The sequence below is a fragment of the Kogia breviceps genome, chromosome 14 (genome assembly GCF_026419965.1).
Source record: "Kogia breviceps isolate mKogBre1 chromosome 14, mKogBre1 haplotype 1, whole genome shotgun sequence".
Taxonomy (NCBI): domain Eukaryota; kingdom Metazoa; phylum Chordata; class Mammalia; order Artiodactyla; family Physeteridae; genus Kogia; species Kogia breviceps.
In genome coordinates this window covers 33,124,142-33,150,801 of record NC_081323.1, presented here as the reverse complement: position 1 = coordinate 33,150,801, position 26,660 = coordinate 33,124,142, and the positions used below count along the sequence as shown (strand labels likewise).

At 46.4% G+C, this 26,660-nt stretch overlaps 1 protein-coding gene across 5 annotated transcripts in view; it reads right to left on the bottom strand.

Annotated features, from left to right (window-relative positions):
- The window catches only part of KIF16B (kinesin family member 16B), a 296,484-nt gene extending 273,878 nt beyond the window's left edge, over positions 1-22,606 (bottom strand). For 3 of the 5 annotated variants that reach the window (XM_059037574.2, XM_067012361.1, XM_067012362.1), the window contains exon 1: positions 22,427-22,561. In XM_059037574.2, the coding sequence (XP_058893557.1) occupies positions 22,427-22,473 (47 nt within the window). In that variant the 5' untranslated portion in view covers positions 22,474-22,561. Of the gene's footprint in view, positions 1-22,426 lie in introns of all 5 variants that reach the window. The other 2 variants (XM_067012363.1, XM_059037575.2) reach the window with 2 other exon arrangements.
- Positions 22,607-26,660: the final 4,054 nt, after the last annotated feature.

Here is a 26,660-nt window from a genome sequence, read left to right as displayed (position 1 = left end):
GGTAGCTGCTACCCTCGTTGCCCAGTGATGCCCTCCTCAACTCTGAGAAGCTGGGATTCTAAAGAGTGTGGAAGCCTAACTGCCTTTCAGCTCCTTCTGAGACGCGCTTTGCTCAGTGGTCTCGTCCCTTCCTCTGAATCCCCAGTTCCAGAACAAAAATCCAGAGCAGGGCTGTGCCTTCTGCTGGGGCCTCTCTCCTGAAGTCTACAACACCAAAGCACGGAGAGACACCGTTACGTGCGGAGAGAGAGTTAGGTAGCAAAAGAGCATGAAAACTTCTGATCCAATTTGCAGTAAAAAAGAAAGAAGGGGGGTTTCCCTGGTGGCGCAGTGGTTGAGAGTCCGCCTGCCGATGCAGGGGACACGGGTTCGTGCCCCAGTCTGGGAGGATCCCACATGCAGCGGAGCGGCTGGGCCCGTGAGCCATGGCCGCTGAGCCTGCGCATCCGGAGCCTGCTGTGCTCTGCAACGGGAGAGGCCACAACAGTGAGAGGCCCGGGTGCCGCAAAAAAAAAAAAAAAAAAAGAAGGGAAGGGAAAATAATATGTGCATACACCGAGTAACTATTTTCCCAATTCCCCTAAAGAAGGCACATAACTGGTAGCATTCTAGAAGCACAGGAGCAAAGTTAATTCATGGCCTATAATGAATGCCTTACTCCGGGCACTGCACTTAATTCTGTCATGGAACCCTGGTCCCAGTCAGGAAAAGCTGGTAGATAGCTCAAGAATTTCATACGTTACAAAACTCAAGCCCCAAACCATGAAGGACTAAATTTTGCTTGAGCCTGAAGATGACAATGACACTTTCACAGGGAATTTTGGACACGCTGCAGGGGGAGCACCTGGGGCCCAGGTGCTGAAGGCGAGAGGAGGCTCAGGGAAATGGCGGTGACAAGAAGTGTGGGCTCAGGAGCCCCCACCACCTGGTCTCAGCCAGAGAGAAACCGAGGCCCTGGAGGTTAAGTGACCGGCTCAGAGTTGCTCCTACAGTCAGCGCTGGGAAAGGCTGGAGGAATTAAGCCACAGAGAACCGCCGAGGGCACACGAGCACCCCTACCCTGATTTCAGCTACGTCCTCCTTAAGGGAGGAGCACGGGATCCCAGTGGGCTAGGTCAGCACGTTTAAGGGGTTCACGGGAAGATTTAGTCTAAATAGGCGCAGCTGACCAACTGCACCAGGCGCCGGGTGGGGGAGCGCAAGAAGTCCATCCAGCCTCAGCACCACACACACGTGTCACCCAAGCTCCCTGCCACATTCCAAACTAGCCCTTCTGCCGGGACACACAAAGATCCCCCCGCTGGTCCCTCTGCCTGGAAGGTACTTTTCTCCTCCATCTCACTTATCCTTCAAAACACTTACAGATGTCTCCTCCTCCAGGAGGCCTTCCAGAACAAGCCCCAGCCAATATCTCCTGTGTGACGGCCCACCACTCACCACATCTGCTGTGTGACAACACACAACACACCACACCTGAGGTGCGACAGCCCATCACTCACCACAGCAGTTTCCACTTTCTACCCATTTACTGCCGGGCCACTACATTTTGTCTTCCCCACCAGTCTAGATGCTTCCTGAAGGCAGAGATAATGCCCTGCTTTTGATACATCCCACAGTATGTAGACTGTCTTTATGTACAGCAAACACTTGGATGAATGAATGAACGAATGGATGAGTAAGCAAGTGAAAGAATGAAACACATGAACTGAAAACAAGACAAGTTTTCTTAAACTCAAGCACTAAAGTGATTACTACACGTTTTCAATTTTTAAATGGAGATGAGTTTTGCCCCATAAATACCGGTTCACTTGGCAGATGTTAACTCCAAAGGCAGACACGAAGCTCACTCTCCCCGCAGACCCACAACTGTGACTCTGACTCCAAGACCAAGGCACAAGGACCTTCTGTCTCTTTTGAGTCACAGGAAAGAGGAAAAACAAGGATGTGCATGTAGCCAAACTTCTTCAATGTGCTTCTCCAAACACACAAGCAACATATTCATAAACAAAAAGTGGACATTTAAAAGAGGTGGTGTAATAGAATATTGATAACATAAGAACATCTATTAATACTTTTTGTTTTCCTGTGTTCAGACATTAAATCAACTATTGAATGCCCCAAGACATCCTAGTTTAGTGCTGCAGCCCCATGAAATACAAAGTTCTCTCTGCTCTTTACCCACACCATCACTACGATGGCTCCTTCCAGATTTATCTCTATTTTAGAAAAACGTTCTCAGTGGCAGCTTTTGAAAAACAAAAAAAAATACAATCGCTGGCCTGTAAAGAGAAGACTGATTCCTTTTACAACATCGCCAGCTAAGTATACCAGATAGAAAGGTGTGCTATGAAATACTAAATTGCAGGACATTTTCCTCTAGAAGACTTCACTTGGAGTCAGTGGAATAAGATGCAATCTTGGTCTCGAGTAGCATTTCCACCAAGCCCTGCATCTGGTGTTGCCCAGCAGAGTGGGTTAATCATTGTGGGGGGAGCATTAGGCTTCGGGGAGCTGGGTGCAAATCCTGGTTCTTCTGTGACTTCCGCACTGCATTTAACTTTGCTGAGCCTTTGTTTCCTCCTCACCTGTAGAAGTCCTGAGCTTCCCTCACATGTAATTTTTTGCTGGAAGATGTGACAGAGGAAAGCAGGCCCCACAAGGCCAGGCACCAGCAGACCACCAATGTGCTCTTTCATTTCTACCACAAATCCAAGATCCATCCATTTATTCAACAAACGTTCACTGTGCCTCTCCTGCCCTCTGGGAACTTACATTCTGGTGGGACGATTCATTTTAACAAAACCTTTGCAATCCTTTCCCAAAATAGGTGGAAATGGAGGAAATCCAGAAAATATATATTGCCAAATTCTCTAGCCAGATCTCACAAAAATGGGGAACTACCATATAGCTGATCTTCGTAAATTTTGTTTATAAAATGCTTATCTTCATCAACACAATCCAGAGGCCACAGTTCATAAAAAAGACAAGAATATCGGAAACACCAAAATTCTTTCACTTATTTTTAAACACCTGTGAATTACGTCTAGTTATTCTGACTTAATCCACACTGTCTGACCTGAAGACGTAACACACGCTGTCCTTCCCGCACCGTGGCCAGGAGCTCCCTCCCTGTCCCCCTTGGCACACGTGCAATGCTCATTCATATATTAAATTAATGGGAGCAACAGTGGCCAGAGGCAGGACTAGGTCAATGGACAAACACACGTCTCCCCTTTACGAGGCTCTCTGGGGATGCAGAGATATATGATCAGCTCTTGCCCTTCAACAGCCCACGATCACCCGCCATGGGTGAGAGCAAACAGGCTGTAAAAACAAAGCCAGCTTGGGGGTGGGGTGAGTGGCAGGGAGGCCGGACCAAGGAGACGGAGCTTCAGTTGGTATCGTAAGTGAAACAAAGGTCGGCCCAGAAAAGAGGCCCAATCATTACCTCAACAACACTCACGTTTTTATACTGGGAGAGAGGAGGCAGGGCGCCAGAAAGTTTCACCTGCAAAACATCAGGGCATCAACAGAAGAGCAGGCTGACCTTACCGGGGGCATCCGGTCCCTGGAGCACATGTAGTCAATCACCTCCCAGCAAGGCCTCCCGCCCCAGGGCTCTCCAGGGGCTTTAGAGCCGCTGATGCCCAGCTGCACCCCATACTCATTAAATCCGACTCTCCGGGGTGGTTAAGCCTCAGCTTGAACCCAGAGGCCCGTGTCCCAACCTCCTGCTGAATGTCTCAGAGGGACAAGCTGGGGCTCACTCATACTCAGATATCACCACCAAAGCGTGAAAAGGAAAACAAACCATGACCTGGACCTGTGAGAAACCAGGCGAGAGAGAGGGAAACAGACCAAGCAGGCCACCAAAACCCCAGGCAAAGGAGAAAACGCCCCCCGCGCGGGCAGGAAGCGTGCTCAGAGCTGCAGCTGAGGTTCGGGTCCGAAGAGCCGGGCTGAGGTTCTGCATCTGTAACCGACCAACCCTTTGAGGACCCCTAGGCCTGTCCACCCGTCCCCACGACTGCCTCCGAGGCGGTGCCAGGTTCAGAGGGCAGACCCCACGTCCGTGGCGGACAACTAAGCCTCGCAGGCACAGACGCTGTCCTTACTCAGCGCCCCCGGCAGAGCCCACAGAAGCTCCCTGCCGAGCCACATCTCCCAGGGGCGCCCGCCCCCACGTCCCCTCTTTTCTGATCTATGTGGCAACCAGGAGAGGACCAGCATCTCTAAGCACTCAGTGAAATTCACAGATGCTTGTGGCACAACAGTGGGATGAGCGAAGGACACTCAAAGATGACACCTCCCCAAAACAAAAACGGACAACACTGACACTGTAGGGAGGTGGGAAGGGGAAACGTGTAAACTGAACAACAGTCTTAAACGAAACAAGGAAAGGAGGAAGATTATTAAACCTCCATTTTAAACCAGAAGTTTTACAATGGCATCCCGGGGTGAGGGCTGGTACACGCCGTGTTCTAAAACACCTATCGGGGGAGGGATAACTTAGGAGTCTGGGATTAACAGACACACACTACCATACATAAAACAGGTAAACAACAAGGACTTACTGTACAGCACAGGGAACTATATTTGATATCGTGTAATAACCTATAATGGAAAGAATCTGAAAAAGAATATATGTCTATATATCTAACTGAATCCCTTTGCTGTACACCTGAAACTAACACGACATTGTAAATCAACTATACTTCATAAAAAATTATAAAAATAAATAAAACATCTTTAATTCACTGTATTTTTTAAATCAGAAGGTTTTACATACAAATCTGGGTTTCCGACTTCTCTGGAAGCATCCACAGGAGAGCAGGGCCCGCTCCCCGCAGGGTCCCAACCAGCCAGCTCCTCGCCTGGCTCACCAGACGTGGGAGCCGAGACACCCTCAGCCCCCCACCTCCACCCCTGCCCCAGGAAACCCAGAGACTTCACAGAAGGGACTGTGCCTCTAACAGCAAAATCCTTTTTATAAATTATGAACTGGCAGCAAATTTAAAGGATCTGATCGTGGTTTCTCAAACTTCATGCGCTTTCTGCTGGATTTCATTACCTCCCCCAACCCATGGTGCCTGGACAGGGGACAGAGCCATGGAAATGCTGGCAGAGGCCTCGAAACTAATGAAGCTGACTTTTAACAACATATGATTTCACTCAGCCAGGAGCAAATAATGTTTGATTTGTTCAGGTATTGAGGATTTATTAAAGAAACCACCAGCCAGGGCTTTCTCTCTCATTTCCTTCTGTCTTTTCAGTGTGGGCTACACCCTCCTTAATTCTCACGACTCCTTGACAGTATCTTCACCCCCGCGTGAACTCAAGACACCTTTGGAAGAATGAAGCTGCCCTTCTCCGGAGCTGTAATGCGCGTGTAGCATTCTAACGTTCTTAATTCGAGAATTCATCCCAGATGCCTTGAAACTGAATACTCTACCACAATTTACAGGCAGAAATAAGAGCAATCACCTCATCATCAAGCCAGAAAGGGCTGAGGTAAGAAAGCCCTCTGATACCCCCAGGCTTTTTGCAATAAAACAGAGACAGCAAAACAGGTCTGGCCTCATCTCTGTGGCTGGCTGAGCAGGGAGTCCACGCACAATAAAGCAGGCCCCTCCTGTGACAGCCACACAGGGAGAAGGAGGTCTCAGGTTGCACCTGGCCAAGACCTACACCTCTAGTTTGGACGTCATTTCAAAGGCAGAGGGGAGGAGGGGGCGAAAGCCAGCCCTTCCATAAGGAGTCTCACTGATAACGGGATGACATCAGGGAGCAGTTCTGCTTCTGTTTCACTCGAGTCCTCAGCTCTCAAGTGTCGCCTTCCTGTTCTTTGATGATGAATCAAGCTTTTCCATTCGGCCTCCACTCTGCTGCACACTTCGATGCTGCCTCTGAGCCCCCCACGTTCTGTGGCTCTGCTGTTGGCATTTTCAAAGCTTGACAAACCCGGTTCAGCATCTGAAATAGGAGGCTCTCCAATAGGAGAGCAGAGACCTGGCCCCAGACTTCCCACAAGTCACACAGGGAAGGGACTTGCGAACAGCTGTGTCTGCCTCTGAGGTTAAATGAGTGGATGGAATCACATCACGCTGAAGCCACACAGAGAAAGCAAACTGCTGGTCTCGTTCTAGCAAATGCAAAATTAACATACAGCCACAAGGAACTGCTCTCAGCCCTCACGTGAGGCCTCTGAGCCTCCACGTGTGCTGTTCCCTCCACCGGCTACACCTGTCCTCCACGGCCGATGCCCACTGCAGGCCCAACTGAGCCGTCTCTCCCTCCGAGGGCCTTCCCCCAACACCCCAAGTCTCAGTGAGACCCCAACATGGGCATCCACATGCACCACAGGACCTGGTCCCACAGAGGCAAAGTCTGCGCCAAGCTGTTGGCCCACCGTATCCCCAATATGCAGCCCAGTGGCTTTTCATGGTTTGGGGGGCTCTGGAAGATCAAAACCATTTTCATAATGGCACCAGGACATTATTATTTTTGCCTTTTCACTCTCACTCACAACTGCCCAGTGAAGTTTTCCAGAGGCTACAAGGTGTGTGACGACGGGTCATTCTGATGGCTGAGGGACTGTGTGCTTGTGTATTCTTCTGTTCTAAAAAAAAGTCTGTTTTAATTTCTAATGTGGTAAAAGATATCAATATAACCCACAAAAACAAAAGCTCTTTGGGGTCAACAATTTTTAAGGGATTCCCAAAACTTTGAGAAATGCTGGTCTAGCACAAGGCCAGGCATACACCCCAGCAGAGTTTAAATACTTTATGAATTAATCAATCAATCAATGATGGGGAGATGAAACCTCTATCAAAACACTGATGTCTACTTTGTAGTCTGGTATGGACAAAGGATGGAAAAGAGAGGTGCCCAGGGGCCGTTCACTCTTTCCTGGTGAAGAAGGGAAAGAAACAGATTCCCCAGCTGGTTGGCTGGGGGGTAGGTGGATGGCTGGGTAAGGAGATGAGTGAGTGGGTAGATGGGGGGGTGGGGATGTATGGGTGGAAGGATGGATAGGTGGATGGATGGGTGGGTGGATGGCTGGTGGCAGAGCAGCAGGTGGGCGGGAAAGTGGGTTCACTCCAACTGCAATGCACTAATTCCCACCCCTCTACGTTCAGTCATACCTGATGCCCCCCCAGGTCAGCCTGTCAGCTGTCAGTCTCACTCCCTGGCTTTCTAACACACAAATCTCATCATGTGACACCCATTTGTAAAATGGTTCCCTTTGTCTACAGAATCACCTTTAAGTCAAGTCATTTTAGAGCAGTGGAAAGGAAGAAACAATAATAACGTCCAGACAGCACAACCTCCAGGATCTGTACCTCTCACCTCTCCGCCCCTGTGCTTACCGGCCAGCTGAAATTTCAGCAGTGTCTCACCACTGCAGCTTCCCAATCGCACGCCACAGTTTAGGGCCTCTGGACACTTTCTGCTTAAAATGCCATTGCCCGCCTTGTCTGCCTGGCCAACTCACTGTACAGAGTCCTGCCCTCCATCATAGAATCCTCCAGGATGCTCCTCCCAGCCCTGAGAAGGAGCCACACTAACACCTCTCCACCCACACACCACCGTGCCCTGAACAACACCCATCGTCACCCACAGAACAGGGGACATTCTCTTTGTGGCTACTGCTCCCACTAGATCGTGAGCTACTGGAAAGCAGGGATCATGCCCTTGCTCATCTCTGACCAAAAAAAAAGCCCGATAAAAGCTCAGTGGGGCTTCTGTGGTGGCGCAATGGTTGAAAGTCCACCTGCCGATGCAGGGGGCACAGGTTCATGCCCCGGTCCGGGGGGGATCCCACATGCCGCGGAGCGGCTGGGCCCGTGAGCCATGGCCGCTGAGCCTGTGCGTCCGGAGCCTGTGCTTTGCAGCGGGGAGAGGCCACAGCGGTGAGAGGCCTGCGTACCACAAAAAAAAAAGGGAAAAGCTCAATGGTCAGACAGATGCCAAGGTCACCAGGAAAACACCTGTTCTTCACCATGCGAAGCCTAGGCAAACCTCAAAGCTCCATTTCTGCCATAATGTCTACCTGTAGACTTGAGGTCACATTGATTTTCCTTTCTCCAAACACATACTGTACTTTATTATCTACACAGAGAACCTAAGGAAAAGCTCACACACATAAAAAAGCAGTTTCTCTTACACAGAGAGCACTTACTGTCTACTGAATGAGGGTATGAATGAATAAGAAATGGCAAATCAATAACTACAAGCATGGTCCAAAGGCTAAAGGAAGATGGTAGAGAAAATAAATCAGATTTATCTAGGACTGATTATCAATAGCTTCTCTCAAAAGTCAGAGTAGAATAAAAGGAAGAGGGGAAAAGATGGTAAAAGCAGAAACCACAAAATCCTCTGACTTTTTAAAATCAAGAGAGAGGAATTCCAGCCAAGATCAAATTAGAGACAATCAAATCAGTTTCAGAGCACTTATGTTCCAGGAAAGTAAGAATAAATTCCTTCCACTGGTCCTTTAATTCATTTATTATTCATCAGAAAGAACAGAAAATCTGAAAGCTGTTTGTTAGCAGAATGTACAGGCTAAGTTAACACTGGAAATAAGGTTCTCTTGGGGAAAAGCCCCATCAAGGATTAAAGGTCCCCACCCATCCTTTGCACTGACATGTGGAACAATTAATCCAACCAAGATGTTAACAGCTCAAACAACCAAGGACACCAGGAGGCAAAATTCCTCAATCCTCTGAGTAGACAGAGGTACTGGGGTGGTGGGCGGGGCAGTTACCTATTCTCATCCTTAATATATCAGTATAGTCAAAGTTGACCCTAAGAACAAGAAAAGCTAAATTAAAAAGGAAATACTTTACAAGACAACTAAATGCCTTATGTGATCTTGGATTAAATCTTGGACCAGAGAAAAAGACACTATGGGGCAACTTGGGAAATCCGGATGAATCAGATCAGTGGATAACACTGTATCAATGTTACTCGCCTGGTGTTTAATTATACTACAGCTGTATAAGGTGAAAGATACACGAGAACTCTGCACTATTTCTGCAACTTTTTGTACATATTTCAAAATGAAAATTTTTTTTTAAAGAAGAAAAACATCTCAATTGGATCATCATATATGAGCACCGGCCCAGGACTCTTGACATTTTTCTCACAGTTAGTTGCCCTTCTATCTGATCAAGCAGAGATAGCTCGTATAAAAACACTAACTTTACGAAAAGAAAGCCAACAGACCAAAACCCAATATTTTTAAAAGCTTTATCTCTGCAACTTGTTTCACTTCCGAGCTAGTCTCCATCACCTTGAATCAGTTTTTCTGGAAAGCTCCCTGGGGAACTTGAAGTGCCACTTCGAGGGAACTCATAGTGATTTACCTGTGCCCTAAGCTGAGTCACTGTGACGGCTTAGACTCTGTTTAATAAATCCTGAAAATAAGAATCAGTAGGTGAGCTCAGGCAAGAGACCACGAGACCATGAAGCCACGAGAGCTTAAGAAAGCAAGGTCCTGAGAGTGGGGGATACCATGGTGGACTCAGAATCCTAGACTCTTTGAAGCTGAAAATTCTCATTCTGAGCTTTATTTATCCTCTTGGGATCATAAGCCCCACCCTTCACCCCCAGCTTCCAAGAGGAAAGAGGACTGACTTTCTAACAGCATCCTAATTTCAATGTTCCCTCATGTAGAAAAATCACATTTTACCAAGTTCTGCTCTGAATAATAGATTCACTACACTAGTGTTTTCAAACTGCCGATCATAAATTCAGTTTAGTGGATAAAGACCATCCTTTTTTTTTTTTAATGAAAATAGTAGAGAGTAGAAACATCAGCATGCATTGGGCTGATAAAGGTCTTACTGCAGATGTTTTAAATGCATAGTCCTGTACAATCATCATCAACCTTCCAAAGTACAAATGTCCTTCATTTTAAACGTGATTAATCCTTTTTCACTAAGTCAGAAGGGAAAAAGAAATGTTTTAAATGAATCTTATATTCACAGTAACTTTTATTAGAAAATCTGAAATGTGTTCCCACGGGCAAATAAAAAAAAATACTGTTGCAAACTGAAGTCAAAAACTTTTCCTGCAAAGTATTTCCCTCAGATATGTATTAATTACAAAGAGAAAAAATATAACAATACAGTGGAGAACACAGCAAACACCACCTTGACCAAGGGACTGAGGTGGACATCACCAGTAACAAGTCATACTGGCATTATGACCTGCCCCCCATGATAGGAAATGAAGGACACTTATGTGGCTTTCTTGCCAAAACTGCATAACTTCAGTTTAATCATGAGAAACTGTGGGAGAAACCCAAACTGAGGGGCATTCTACAAAATAACTGACTGGCACTCTTCTGAGACTTAGAAACTGTCACTGACCAGAAGAGATTAAGGAGACATGGCAACTATATCCAATGTGGGATCCTGCACTGGCTCCTGGGACAGAAGAAGGACGTTCTCAGGAAAACCATGTCCAGTTACCAGGGCTGCACCACGCTGATGCCTTGGTCCTGACAACTGCACCGTGGTTACGTAAGACACTGATGTTAGGGGAAGCTGAGTGAAGCATATATGGGAACTTTACTGTATAATTATTTCAAGTTAAAAAAAAAATCCTTTTCTAAAGGAACAAGAGTGTTCTGTCCCATCAACTATGTATCATTGAGACATAGTGTTTAACCTCCAATTCTCTAACCTTAAGAGATAAACATAACACGTATTTGATGTGTAATTTGTGTATAATTAACTTAATACACAGGGAAAGCCTGAAGCTGTCCTTTACCCAGGCTTTTCCTCAGCTCTCTTCTACCTCCCCAGCCTAATACCCAACAGGAGGATCATCAAAATTCCCTTATGCTCACGGGAGCAAAGTGAGGCATCCCACAGATGCTGGGCTTCGGATCCGGGATTCCTTATAAGCATCCACATACTGAAAGATTGGGGAGGAGATGACAGTTATTAATGCAACAAATATCTTCTGAGTACCTATACCTATCTCTGCCAGGCACAGTTCTAGGCCCTAAACAGCCACAGACAAATCCAACAAGGTTACCAGCTCTCACGGAGTTTATGTGCAAGAAGCAGAGACAAGAAACAAGAAAACAAAAATCCTTTCACATGCATACACATGCCCATGCACGTGTGCACACGCGTGCGCACGCACAAACTCAATAATGGTAAATGCTGTGAAGCCAGAAGACCAACGCAATGTGATAAAGGCTTCTCAGAAGAAGTGACATTTGAGCCAAGACCTGATCTCTCTCTGATCCCCAGTTTCTTCATCTATAAAATGGAGCTAAAAAGATTCACCCCTGTGGGATTGTTGTCAAGAATTAAATTAGATAATGATGGCATAAGGTTTAACAGAATTCCTAATAAGTGAGTGAGTGGCTAGAAATAGTCACTGGGGACAAAAATTACTTGTCAACACCATTACGGTGAAAGCACTTTCTCAGCTGACTTTAAATTCTACACATCCCATTGAAATTTGCTCCAAGTGTCTATGAGTAGATTGCTGACCACAGAAACAGTTATTTCCCCTCCACAGCAACAATGAATAATGAATATACTTGGAAATGGACAGAGCAGGAAACACACATGCTCAGCCCAGAGTGGGTGAGAGTGAAGGAAAGCTCCAGGCCCCGCTGGCAGTCGTGCCTGATGTGAGTCACTGGGCCGAATCCAAGGGAACAATGACAACCTTCCCATGAAGGATTTCTCCATACCGGCCTCTGTAACTGCAGTGGGACAGAAGGCAGTCCAGGCCACGAAAATCAGCCAGAGGCTCCGCCCTGGGGAAGGGACTGGGCGTGGTGGGGCACTGTCACATCTCCCCCAGGCCGTAAGTCTAACCGTAATGTATTTCCTTTCATAAAACAGGACTCAGCAAGACGGCATCCCAATTCCAGGACCCACAAAAACAGAAAAAGCTATTGAAATAATTTAGGAAGTTGATTATGAAATGAGAATGTGTAGGCTAAATCAGCTCAGACCAGAGTGCTATCTATGTACTGCACAACTGGACATTTCTAAATAACCTCTGACACACACACACATACACACACACACTCCATCTCTCTCACATACACAAATGCCATGAATAAAATAAAGCAGAAGTTTAATATCGAATTATACTTACTAAATACTCTAAGTCACTGAAGAGCATTTTTCAAACTTCTGGTACACACATATGTAAGTGCACTATACACATTGATATTTTTAAATTTTGTGTATGAAAAAAACTTCATCAGTCACTTGTTTCATGCTACTTGTCAAGTCCACCTAAAAGAAAGGAAAAATCCTCCATATGCTCCAAACTCCATGAATCAGGGTCAGAGCCAGCACAGCACTCCCCAGGGAATCTCCCCTGTGGCCCACGCTACCCCCTCCTCCTGGTCCCAGAAACCACTGCACGCTCTCTAGCCACCCCTACTTCCCTCCCCTGCCCATGTAGCCTCCTTTCTCCAACCTCCTAACTCCCTACCTGTTTTCTTTTCCTCTTCTTTAAAACAAATACACACACACGCACATGCACACACACACACACACAAAAAAAAAACTTCTCTGCCAGGCCCAGGTTTGCGATGCCCAGGTGAGGGCTGGGGTCTGAGCGCCTCACACAATCAGTAAAGGAGATTAGATTTTATTACAGGAGCCAAACTGCACAGGTGAACAGGGGTGAGCTCTCTCCTTCCTTTAATCCCTCCGTTAACTGGAAGGGCAGCTACAGGTGCTACCTCCAGGCCCCCACTGCCAGCCTCCCACCCCTCAACTAAAACAGTTCCCTCCAGAGACAGGAGCCAATCACCTCCCCAGCCAGCTGGGCTCGGACCTCGACCTGCAGCACCTCCGATGCTGGTGACCCCCTCCTCTCCTCTCCCTTGATGACCAGGATGTTCACTCTCCTGCTTTTCTCCCTTCTTGTCTCCACTGCCTGGCCCTCCACTCCTGTCTGCTTAAGTGTAGTTGTCAGTAACAGGTGATTATAAAAAACAATAGCAGCTCTGATTTGCTGAAAGGATATACATGCCTGGAAGTATGCTGAACACTCTCTCTATATACACCCTTCCATCTAATCCCCTCAACAACTTATGCACTATCATTTTACAGCTGCGGCTGTCACATGCTGTGGCTTCAGTAGCCTTTTACAACTCTTAAACATAACTGGAGAGCCTAAAGAGCTTTTATTAATGTTGATATACCCACTTATAGTTACCATATTAGAAATGAACACTGAGAAATGTTTGACACAGAATGCACAGCACACAGACTCACGACATCATCACACATCATGTAGCTTCTGGAAAACTCCACAGTACCCTCGTGAGAGATGAGAGTAAAAACAGCAAATATCTTGCTATGGGTGTGAAAACAGTTCTGACTTTGTAAACCCACTAAAATAGGCTCAGTGAGTCCCAGCTGGCCATGGACCACACTCAGAGAATCCCTGTTTACAAAAGAAGAAACTGAGCCCAGGAGTAAAACCAACCTGCCCAGGTCACTCGGCCAGCTACTGACAGCTCGGTCTTAACCCAGGTCATGCAGTTCTGCTATCCCACCCCTTCGTTCTTTACCATGGTCCTCCTCAGAGGCAACATTCACTGCCACCACAGTCGCTATCACCTTCAAGTGACCCACCTCCAAATGTGCACCTGCAGAGCTGATAACTCACCTGAGTTCCTACTGCCTGCATCCCCCACCAGCATCCTGAGCCAACTCAACTGACCACCATGGCCCTCCCACCCCGACAGGCTCATCCCGCATCCTGATCTTGGCAAAGGCCATTCTTCCACTTAATAGGGCCCCAAGCTGCTCAGTCATCTGACTCTTTGCCTCTCTATGTCCTAATGATTGGCCTTCAGAATGTCTCTTGCAAATGCAAAAGACAGGATATAGATAGTTATATGTTATGATGCTACACAAACAGGAAAAAAAGACTGGATTTAAATGCACCAAAACTTTAGGAGGGGTCATCTCTGGATCCGTGGAATTATGAACCATTTTCAATTTGATTTCTTTGGTACACTTTCCCGCACACGTTTTTTTACAAGCATACATTATTTTCACAATCAGAAAATACCGTGAAGGTTTTTTCAGGGTTTTGTTTGTAAGTTTCATCCTTTGACTCTTCCTTTCCTGTTACTTACAACGCCAGCCTAGTCCAGAATCCCATCCCTACGGGTCATACTCCAGTTCTCTGAATGGTCTGCCGGCACTGGCCTCTGCCCACTCAAAAGGACATCTGAGGGCTTCCCTGGTGGCGCAGTGGTTGAGAGTCCGCCTGTCGATGCAGGGGACACGGGTTCGTGCCCCGGTCCGGGAAGATCCCACATGCCGCAGAGCGGCTGGGCCCGTGAGCCATGGCCACTGAGCCTGCGCATCGGCAGCCTGTGCTCCGCAACGGGAGAGACCACAACGGTGAGAGGCCCGGAAAAAAAAAAAAAAAAAAAAAAAGGACATCTGAGGTCTCAGGGTCTTGCACCCAGAATATGGCAGGAAAGTCAGTGGGATAATAGTGCATAAAAGGCACATAGCACAGTACTTGGGAAACAGTCAATAAATGTTCACTGTTGCTGGAGTGCTGGTATTATTTGTCTACTCCGCTATATTTCTGAAAAGCCATCAGCAGCTCCCAGTACCTAATAATAGTAGCCAATATTTACAGAGCCCTTACTCTGGGGTCCAATACTGTTAGCAAGGGTTACTTCATTCAGTCATCATCTCAGCCCCACAAGGGGGGGTCCTGTGAAGATCTCCGTCTTACAGGTGAAGAAACTGAAGCACAGAACACCTGAGTCAAGTGCCAAGACCCAGAGCTAGGAAGGTACAGAGCCGGGATTCAAACCCAGCTCAGAGCTCAGGCTTACTGTCCAGTAGAACTTTCCATGAGGATGAACATGATCTCTCTCTCTGCCTTGTTCAATATGTAGCTACTAAGCATTTGAAATGTGACTTGCGCAACTAGGTAACTACATTTTTCATTTTATTTAACAGTTAATTTAAGTAGCTGCATGCAGCCAAGGGCCAGCACAGGACTGGAATATAAAAGCCCAAACTCCCAAGCTTAACAAAGAAATGTCCTCACAACACCCTGCCCACCGACCTCTCAACTAATCCTTACACAAAGCTCCAGTTAGTCTAAGATCCCGGGTAACTGTACTCGGTGCCACCTGCCAGCCATCCCCACCCTCCTCTTATCTGAGTCTTCTGTACAATGGAGGGGCTTTAGAAATGGGACTAAGAGAGACGTCAGCTCCAACCCGGACTCCACCGTGACCTAGCTGTGTGACCTCAGGTCTCTGAGCCCTTGCTCTTCATCTGCAGAATGCAGCAACTGTGCTAACTTCCAAAGAGCATCAGCCAAGCACTTCACAGATGCTCTCTAAATGGTGGCTGGTTACACCCCTTCTTCAGGGCTCAATTCAAACCCCACCCTCTCATCCAAGTGACCCTGGGAAGCCACGGAGACCTCTTCCTCCAGCTTCTAGAATCCCCTCACAGATTCTGTGTTATTTGTGTGTGTGGTGTGCCTGTGTCTCTCCTCTGCCACCAGCCCAGCCGTCCCCTGAGGCCGAGGGTTTCTGTCATCAGCAAGGCCAGGGACAAGTCACCAAGCAAAGGCCTCTGGAGGGAAGTAGAGCTGGCTCAGCCGCACTTTATTATCTGAGGGGTCTCAGTTTCCCGTCTGTGAAAAGGGGGTGAAAAGACCTCCATCAGTGAGTTGGTGTGAGGGGGAAAGGAAGTTGCCAAGGTGAAGAAATGAGCACGGTGCCTGGTGCATGGTACCATCTCGACAGGCACCTCCCACCCTTAACACAAGAGGCTGGCGTCATCACAGACCCAAGAGGCTACCACTGAGCTATTTTCCCCAACACTCCTGGCTCTTAAAATGGGAAAACTTCAGTACAGTCTAAAGACATCAACCCCAGTCAAACTACCACTGGCGTTTTTTTTCTTTTGTTTTTAACTTGATTGACATGACACCAAATTCTACCTGAGAGGCTAATCGGAAAGAGAAGCTGAGAACACTCACAAATAGAAGGCCTGGGGCGGACCTGCCTTATAAGATGAGAAAGCACATTATAACGCTAACATCTGGTCTGTTGCCAGCACTCAGCAAATTTTTTCTTTTTGGTAAAACATTTTTTAAATATGTGTTATTGAATAAAGGTACCATCAGTAAATTCTAAAAGTAACAGTAATAACAACAGCCAATCTTGGGGCTTCCCTGGTGGCACAGTGGTTAAGAATCTGCCTGCCAATGCAGGGGACACGGATCTGATCCCTGGTCTGGGAAGATCCCACATGCCATGGAGCAACTAAGCCCGTGAGCCACAACTACTGAGCCTGCGCTCTAGAGCCCGCAAGCCACAACTACTGAAGCCTGTGCCACAACTACTGAAGCCCGCGTGCCTAGAGCCCGTGCTCCACAAGAGAAGCCACAACAATGAGAAGCCCGTGCACTGCAAGGAAGACTAGCCCCCACTCGCCGCAGCTAGAAAAAGCCCACACGCAGCAACGAAGACCCAACACAGCCAAAAACAAAAATAAATAAATTTATTTTTTTAAAAAAATCTTTACAGAGCCCTTGCTATATGCCAGGGACTGTGTGGAGAGCTTTGGCCCCATGCATGATCTCTTCTGAACCTCACAACAACGTTTTTCACACTGCCAGCTGCAACTCATCAGATGATCCTGAAGTCAGTTTAGTGGACCAAAAATAGCATTTAAAATGAAACAGAATAGAATAGGATGTAATAGAAAATATGAGTGAATTGCAGGTAACACCTCATAAATCTTTTACATATCTACAGAGCTTCAACTTTAAATGTTTCTTATTGTAAGTCACAGTAAAAAGTATTTGAAAAAGACCTTGTCTCTCAAAAGACCTCATAACGTACGTGTAACTATTATCACCATTTTACAGATGCAAAAATTGAGGCTTAGAACAAATATGTCTCTTGCTCAAATTTACCCAGCTGGTAAAAGACCGCTAAAATTGGAACCCAGGCCACCTGCCCTCAGACCCTGACCATCTTTAACACTGGCAGATCAACAGGAGAGGATAGGTTGCCCTAAAGAATCATCTAGTGTTTCCAGGAAAAAACAAGCAACTGAAACCAACAGGAAATGGACAAATTAGCTCCCAAATTATTATTTTGCTGTCTCTTCGAGGGAAAAAAAAGAATTATATCTTGTAAGATTGTAAGAATGAAACCAGTGAAAAAGAAAAGACTAGGCATCAGACTAGTGGAAGAAATCACAAAGAAAAAGGTAGAGACAATGCATAAATATTAAGCTTTTACCAATGAAAGTTATGAACAAATTAAGTTCCTGCTAACACTTTACTCACTTTAAAAAGCATAGCTGTGACTGTCCTAAGAAACTGACTTTTGGGCAAGCTATCTTTCTCAATCTGGAAAATGGCATATAATAATAGCCTCTACCTGCTAAGATTATTGTAAAGATTAAACTAGGTTTTGCAACACCTGCCCAGAGCAAACTCTCAATAAAGCAAGCTGCTGTTACCTGATGGAACATAATGGCTCTTTCAGATCTGAAACTACTACTTCTGCCACATAACCAAAAGCCATAAGGTAGTGTTGAGGTTCAGGATGGGCCCCCCAAAATGCACCTCCATGGCATATTGTTTAAATTAAAGTTTCTTTAAGAAATGGCCAAGCCAAGAGGGTCACTCTCACCCTTCTTTCTGTTTCCCTGAAAGCAGGAAAATCAATCTCCCATGTGAAGGGCACACTCCCTGCACCTGGAGGTAGAAGGACACCCTTACAGCCAAAAATAGGGAATTTGGAGCCTTGTTATTTCTTTAATTTACTACCTCAAGCCCAAACTCTGTTTAGACTCTTCAATAATTGGGCACACAAAACCTAAGTTTCTTTGTCCTGTCAATTCCTTACAAATTTGTTTCTTTTTCTCCTGTTACATCTTGTGTCAATTTTATTATTAGTCTAGCCACAAGAACTCAAGAGGGAGGTGGAGGGAGAAATTTCCTCCTCTTGGACAGTAGTAAAAACAAATTCATCACATCTTGTCCTTAATCAAGCACTGACTGTTTCTTGCAAGGAGGACTGGTAAGACGGCACAGGCTCCTCGCTCAGAGTCAGTATCTCACCACACTGCCCCATCCTTCAACAGCCTGGCTACAATGGCCAACCTCACCTCCCTATCACTCCAGGCCTCTCCTTCAGGCTGGTTGCTTCCTCTTTGCCTTCACCGCCTGTACTCTTACAATAGCCAAGACATGGAAACAACTGTCCATCGACAGATGAATGGATAAAGAAGATGTGACATATATATGTATATATATGAATATTATTCAGCAATGAAAAAGGAAATCCTGCCATTTACAACAGCAAGGATGAATCTTGATGGTATTATGCTAAGTGAAAGAAGTCAGAGAAAGAGAAATACTGTATAGATCGCCCTTATATGTTGAATCTTAAAAAAAAAGAAGCAACAAAAAACAAAATAAAAAAATAACTTAGAAAAAATAATCAGATTTCTGGTTACCCAAGGCAGGGGATAGGGAATGGGGGAATTGGATGAAGGAGGCCAAAAGGTACAAACTTCCAGCTATAAAATAAATAAGTCATCATGTACAACATGATGACTATAGTTAACACCGTTGGATAGTATATTCGAAAGCTGTTAAGAAAGTAAATCCTAAGAGTTCTCATCACAGGGGGAAAAAAAGTTTTTTTCTTTTCCTTTATTTTGGAAAATTACATGAGATGATGGATGTTAACTAACCTAACTGTGGTAATTATTTCACAACATATACAAGTCAAGTCCTCCTGCTCTACACCTGACACTTACACAGAGCTATGCATCAATTACATCTCAATCAAACTGGGGGAAAATATTTTTAACAACTTCCTTCAATCCTCCCAGACAACCAGCTGAAAATTCTTTCTCTAGTGCCAGTGACTTTTTAGATAACTTTTTAAAATTACATACACAAGTTTTCAATTATTAATTATAACACTACCAATGAGCAAAGCAAAAACTCAAACAGTAAAAGGAAAAAACAAAAAAAGAAGACATCTGTCTTCACCTGACAGACTCTTCATCAGCTCTCCTCCCCAGAGTTACCACTGTCAGGCTGCTTATGAATCGCTCTATACAGGTATGGCCGTGTGTGTGCCTCTATGTATGTATTTTTTTTAGCACACACATTCACACAACTCTACTGTAGTGTGTGTGTATGTGGATATCTTGCTTTTCTCACTTAATCCCCTATCTTGGACCTCTTTTAAGATGGACACATTCTTTTTTAAGTACTACATAGCATTCTACCAAATAAATAGGCAACAATTTAACAAATCCTCCATCACTGTACATTTAGATCATTTATGATTTTTTTATTGTTGTTCCAATGATGATGCAGAAACATCCTTACGCATACTTCTTCGTAGGTAGGAATATAATCCATAAAATAAAATCTTAGAAATGAAATTTCTCAACCAAAGAGTTTTATAAACCTCTAATCTTGACAGCTACTGTCAAATTTCCCAGCATGGAAGTCTCAGAGGTCTTGACCCTTTATGACCCATCACCAACACTCAATGTTCAATTAATATTCACCAATCTCACTAGTGAAATATGGTTTCTTACGGCCATTATAACTTGGAAGTCTTTCCTTATGAGTTAGGCCAAGTACTTTTGGTTGGCCAATTGCATATGTCTTTCTATTTCACTCCCAACTTCCAGATCACTGTCTCCCAGTGAAACTGCTCTTTGGAAGGCTACCAACGCTCTTGTCTCCAAGACCAAGGACCTCATCTTACTGGCATCCTCAGAGCACCATCTTGGCAACATCTGACAATAACCACCACCACCTCCTTCGGGAGACCCTTCTCCTTTCCTGCCATGACCATTTGCTGTGCTGGTTCTCCTCCATGAGTTGCAAGCCAATCTTCTCCCTGGAATCCTAAAGAGAAGCATATCCCAGTGACCAATCCCTGAATCCCTTTTCTTCTCACTGTAAACATTTTCTTTTTTTAAAATCTATTCAGACTTCCCTGGTGGCGCAGTGGTTGAGAGTCCGCCTGCCGATGCAGGGGATGCGGGTTCGCGCACTGGTCCAGGAAGATCCCACATGCCACGGAGCGGCTGGGCCCGTGAGCCATGGCCGCTGAGCCTGCGCGTCTGGAGCCTCTGCTCCGCAATGGGAGAGGCCACAACAGGGAGAGGCCCGCGTATCGCAAAAAAATCAATCAATCAATCAATCAAAAAATAAAATAAAATCTACTGAATATCTGTGCTTTATACATAAAAGTAAGATTTTCTCCTGCTGAGAAATTCCCTCCTCACTGTAACATTCTTAAACTGTCATCCATGTGCAAAAGATTTCCAAATGTCAATCCTCAGATCACCTGAGACCCATGTTTCTTACAGTCTACTGAACACCAGCCAAGAGACGGATGTCCTTCCCACACTTCAGACTGTGAACAGGGTCAACACTTGGGGCAGCACTCATCCTGTGCTAGATGCTGTCCTTGTACTTGACACTTACCGCATCTCCTATAACTTTCAAACCCAAGAGAGAATGCACCCACCTGACCGTCCACCTTCCCCAAACCTCTTCTAACTCCTTGAGCATCAAACCTCAGTTAATGACTGTGTTCTTCCCCTTTCCCCTCCTTCTCACCCAATGAACTGCCAAACTCTGCCAATTCTGCCAGCAGACTGTCTGCGTCAATCTCTCCAGCCTTCCCATCTCCACCTATGGCCAGACTACTGCTTCCTTACCTCTTGCCCTAATCCTGATGCCACCACAAGAGTTCTCTGCTCAGAGCACAGACATCATCATATCCATCTACCTGCCCAAAGCACGTGGCTTTTGGACTTGTTTCCTGCCTTCTCTCCACATACCTGCGCTTCAGGCCTACACTGTCAAGGCATGCACCAGTAGCATCCCTCCCAACCCACCCAGGGTTTTATGACAGTCCCACTAGTCTGTAGTCCCTCCCTCACCAGAGAGACACTCAGCAGACCTCCTTTACCTTGTCCCACAGACAGCACCCAGCACAACGCCCATGCATTTGGTAGACGGCACTTAATAATTACTTTCTAAAGCTACTTAATACAATCTCGTAGCAGGCACTCCAAAACTTCTTTATTTCAAAGAAGGAAAGGAACTTCGATATACATGTAAATCCAAAATAAAGAACAATCTTTCAAAAACATCTAAATGACTCTGGGGTCCATTTGTCTTGTAGGACTGAATATACTTAGAAAGCTACATATTTTCTTAGGACTTACAAAAAAGTCAAACTCCTTCCCTAAAAAGCTTTAGAGATAACTTAAAAATCACAAAAGCACTGGTCTCCAAGTTATAAACCAGAATAATGATTCCCTATCTGCCAATAGAAAAACAGATTCAGATGAGTCAAAGAAGATTCCGCCAATCTCTTGATTTTTATGATCTTCTGATGCCTCAATCAGCCGTCAGAACAATGACCTCCAAAGTCGATACAAAGAAAGTAGCAAAGGCCATATGGTAAGTCAAATGTCCAACTTGATTGAGAAGCCAATAAAAACAAATGGCCTTGTGTGAACTGCTTCTATCAATTGGGAAGGACACATCCCATTTAGATCCTACTTCATTCTTTAAAATTCTTTAAACCAATTTAAAAAGCTAACTTTTGTAAAGCCTCTTTGTAAACTGATTATAAAGTAGTCACTGAAAAGGAAGCAAACTATTCCTCAGTGAGCGCAAAGTCAAATCATTCTGAAAAGCATTATTTTGTAGAAACATACAAGATTAAATTCTAAATGTGTTTATAATTCCCCCCCCCCCGCTGTTAACATCAGCATATTTCAAACACGTGTACTTAAGTGTCCTTGATTTTTTTTTCCAGGAAACAAAAGTTTGTTAAAGTTTTCCCATCCACTCTTTAACCAGAAGTTAAGAACTGCTAAACTACTGATTACAAGTTAGGGTTCAAGTTCAGGGAATTGAAATCACTTCTTCTTAAGAGTTGAAAACAGTAACACTGATAACAGAGAACTTCTGAGTTGGCATAACTGGGGGGACTTCGCCTAACAGCCCTGGTGCCCCCATGACCACGCTCATGGATTTACACGCTCGTGAAACTGTTCCCTTGATGCTTTTTAAAAAGGGAAGAAGCAAACTTCTTCAAATTTATGGGACCGGGAAGAGTTAACAGGAATCTCCTCAGAGGCCTCGTGAACTCTCTACCCCCCAGGGCCCCTCCAGGGCAGTGTGAAAGGAACAGCAATCCTTCAAGTGCTCCAGGCCCCCAGAGGCCACAGCCAGGGCCCAGTGGGCCGGAGACCGGCTCTTGACACTTAAGTCCAGGCTGGTCTTGGAGGGGAGTTGGAGACCAACTGCCTCCGGGTAGGGACGCCTCAGGGGGCCGCCTGCGCCTCGACCTCCTACTCACCTGCGATTCATGGGCCGGACCCTCACAGCCACCTTGACCGATGCCATTGTTCATCGCGGCCCGGACCACGCGGGTTCCCACCTGCCCAGCGTCCCGCGGCTACCGGCGACTCTCGAGACTTGGCCCGTGGCTCCCGCCCACTTCCCCCTCTGCCCCCGCCCCTCCGCTCCCGGCCGGACCCGGCGGCCCGCGGCGGCCCCACCTGCCCTGCCACTGAGCATGCCCAGAGCGGCTCCTGCCCGCGTGATCCGCGCCCCGGGCTTTGGCGGCGCCCAGGAGGCGCGGAGGGGCGGGGCCGGGTTGCCTGGGCGGGGCCTGGAGCACGGAGGGGCGGGGACAGGATGCATGGGCGCCGCCGCCCGAGGTCGACAAACCACGGCAGATCAAGTGGCCTGGGACCGGGGATGGAGTCATTTCAGGAAAGCTTAAAACCCAACCTCATTCCTTGAAAAACTGGGGAGGAGGAAGAAAAGGAGGAGTTCACAGTAATTTAGGGCCAGCGCAAGGACCCCAATCCTGGGGTCAGATTACCAAAAAGTTTTTCAGCCCTTAACAAGGACCTGGCTTTACCCCACCGTGCAGGTGTTAGCTCCTCCAATTTACGGAGCAAGAAACTGAAGCACAGAGATTATCACAGCTTGATAGTGGGCAGCTCCTCAGGTCCTCTCTTCTACTCTAAGGCTGTCTGAGCGCGTGTGTTCTGGACCCCTAAATTCAGGGATACAGAGAAATGAAAATAAAAAGGGTATTGGAGGTTTTAAATGTGGGCGAGAATGGCTATATTGGCTGAAATCAGATCTTAATTGGACTTTTTTCGCACTTATGTTACAGTTTAGTAGTTTTAAACTTAAAGGAGTTTGCAGTGGGGACGACCCTCTCCTCCGGGCTTAGGATTTCTGGGAGAAGCGAGGTCCGACCCCATCTCTTTAAGTGAGGCCCCGTCCCCGCCGCCCTCTCCCGGGAAATGCATATTCATTCATTCAGTCCGTCAAGCATGAATGCATTTTGGCATTCTTTCACACACACCCAGTGGCCCACCTGTTACCTGCGGGCCACATTAACCAAGGCATCAGCTCTGCCTTCCTCCTGCTGCCCCATTCTGGACTGCTTAGCCCACGCACCCCAACCCCAGGACCCCACCCTTCCTGCCTCGGTTCCCACAGCTGCCCCCCCCCCTCGGGTGGGGACAGGAAGGCCCACTGAAGGCAGTGCCCATACTCAAGATCCACTGCGCCCCCATGTTCCTAATGGGGCCACAAAGGGATGCTCTGCCCTCACCCCCTCCCCGCCGGTATTTCACGCCCCCAAGGGCAACCAGGAGCTGCTGGCAGCGTCCCTAGTTCTAAGGAAATTGGCCTGACTGGGTCGGAGGGGCTGCTCCCCCAGCAAGCCAAGCTATAATGGAGGCCGCAAGAAGTGGAGGCTGGGCTCCTGTGTTTGAGCCTCACCTCCAACACTAGCTTTGGGAGGCGTCCAGTCTGCATTACTGGGCACCTCTTGCTTTATCTACAAATCAGGAACTACTCCTTGGAGTTGGTTCATGCTTTAAGTGAGATGATGTCTGCAAACATGTAACCCATTCAGACAAGGAATCGTCGCATCAGCTTCCCTAGAACCCCGAGGCTGGCCGGAAATCAGCAACCACGTGTTTCTAGAGTCGGGAGAACCCTGTCTTTTCCCCCTTCGGGGGCGCGGAGCTGGGTGCAGATTTGTCCACCAGGCTACGGGGAAACCAGGAACGCCGGATTTCGGAGCGGCCCGGGCATGCGCGGTAGCCGCGGGAGGGTTAAAGACGCCCTTAAGGAGCTTGCGCGGCGCCCCGGCTGCCCGGGCAGGGGCGGGCCCCGCCTTATATGGGAGCTGCACCGGGACAAACTCCGCAGGCCCCCTCCCTGGAGGGCGTGGCCCGACATCCCGGCGAGCCACTGTCGCACCTGCTCGCGACCACTCTGTCCGGGTCGGGGGCCTCAGCGCACAGAACGTGAGAGGGCCCCAGAGCCGGCAAAGCCAGCCCAATTCTTAAAGACAGCAAATTACACAAACTTTGTAGGAAGAGTTCTAGTTTTACTCATTAAAGCGATTTTCTGTGTCTGGGGCTTTATTGGTTGGTAGTTTGGAATGTTTCAGCATTCATTCATTCATTCATTTTTCCAACATCCTATACTTGCCTATAAGCCCTCTGTCCCTTCGTGACTTTGCCATTTGACAAAACAGACTATCGCAGCCCTGCAGACACTTTAGTCCCACGTACCACTCCTGGAGCTTTTGAATATGAAGCAGTAAGTCTGCAACTCACGCCGGGCAGGACGGAACCGAGACTTGGCCGGAGAATATTTTTAACCGAGAGTGAAAGAAGTCTCTGAAAGGGCAGATTAATTACAAGGTAGAGGGTTGGCTAGTCTTCTCAAACGTTAATGTGCATGCCTCCAAGTACTTTGCAAACGTTAACGCTTATACAAATCACCTGGGGAATCTTGTGAACTTGCAGATTCTGATTGGGCAGTTCCAACAAACTCCCGGGATTGTGGTTGCAGCCGGCTGCGACCCACACGTAGGGGAGCGAGGGGTTAGTGATCTCAAAAGAGTGTGGAAGCTTTGAAATACTGAGAGTAGAAAACATGTGTCTCCATCTGGGGTCCAAAGGGTCAGTGGAAAAAATTCAGGGGTCCACAACAGTTGTGTATCCCAGCCTAACAGCCCCAAATTTAACGGCTTAGAACAAAAACCACTTATCATTTCTCACGGTTCTGTGGGTTGCTGGTCTCACCTGGGCCAATTTACGGGGCTAGGGGCTGGAGGTTGGACTCAATTGGGATTACTGGGAAGCCTGTGCTTCGTCCTCTTTCTCATCCGCAAAAAGGTTAGACCGGGTTTCTTAGTTGGGTAAAGAAGCCTTCCAGGGCTTCCCTGGTGGCGCAGTGGTTGAGAATCCGCCTGCCGATGCAGGAGACACGGGTTCGTGCCCCGGTCCGGGAAGATCCCACATGCCGCGGAGCAACTAAGCCCGTGAGCCATGGCCGCTAGGCCTGCGTGTCCGGAGCCTGTGCTCCGCAACGGGAGAGGCCACAACAGTGAGAGGCCCGCATACCGCAAAAAAAAAAAAAAATAAAAAATAAAAAATAAAAAAATAAAAAAAAAAAAAAGAAGCCTTCCAGGAGGGCACACCCAGTGGCTCTGATGAAGCTCAGTTTGCTGATTTCCCATTGGTCAAAGGCAGCAAGCCCCCCCATGGGTGTGGCAGGCGACACCCACCGGGAAGGAGCAGGTATTCGTGGGAGCCACTAAAGTTACAAATCTGCCAGAAGGTCCCTGAACTTGGATGAGGGGGAAAAAAAAAATTACATCTGTAACATAAAATATATTAACTATAGTAATACCAGAGATTTTGACAACTCTAAAAATTAAAGATATTTTCCTGTTAAATTATCATTGTTGCAGCTTTCTAAAATTGTTAAAAATCACTGTTACTTTGAAATTATGGTAGTCATTAGACTGACACTAAATCTTGTAATTTATTATAACCACATGTTACTCTATCACAAATTTATTTTTCTTATATCTTGCTCACTGTATTTCATTGTAATTGATTTTCCTTCCCAACCCATGTATTTTATTTTATGCATTTAATAATGTTATTCTGAAAATGTTGCTTTCACCTGACAACCAAAAGGGTCCAGGGCACAAAAGCATTTAAGAACCTACAATTTGGACATTCATTTGGATGAATGAAGGGCATTTCTATTTTCCAAAAAAAGACTGAATGGTGATGGAAGGAAGAAAAGATTCTGAGGCCTGGGTTAAAACCCAAATAGTATTAAATGAGAATGGTGTATTAATCCCATCACCATTAAGGCGTGTGTGTGTGTGTGTGTGTGTGTGTGTTGGTTAAATTTTGTTTGCTTGTTTTGATGTAGCTTATTTGGGTCTTATCTGGGGCTTATTTATTGTTGAATTTTTTTTCCTGATGTTTAGCAATCTCATTACTGCCAAATAGTTGTGAGTGATTTAAACTCCCTGAGACTTAGCTCCTTCATTTCAAAGTGAGAAAGCACAGAAATAGAATGTTCACTCCACCTCAAAATATTTGAATCATCTTGAAATACCATTATCAGAAAGAAAAATACCATATTCCTATCAGCTATATGTACAGTTATATATTTTTCCTCTGGCCCCTAAGGAATAAAGTTGATTTACACTCTCACAAGTACAACTTTTTTAAAACCTTGATAAACAG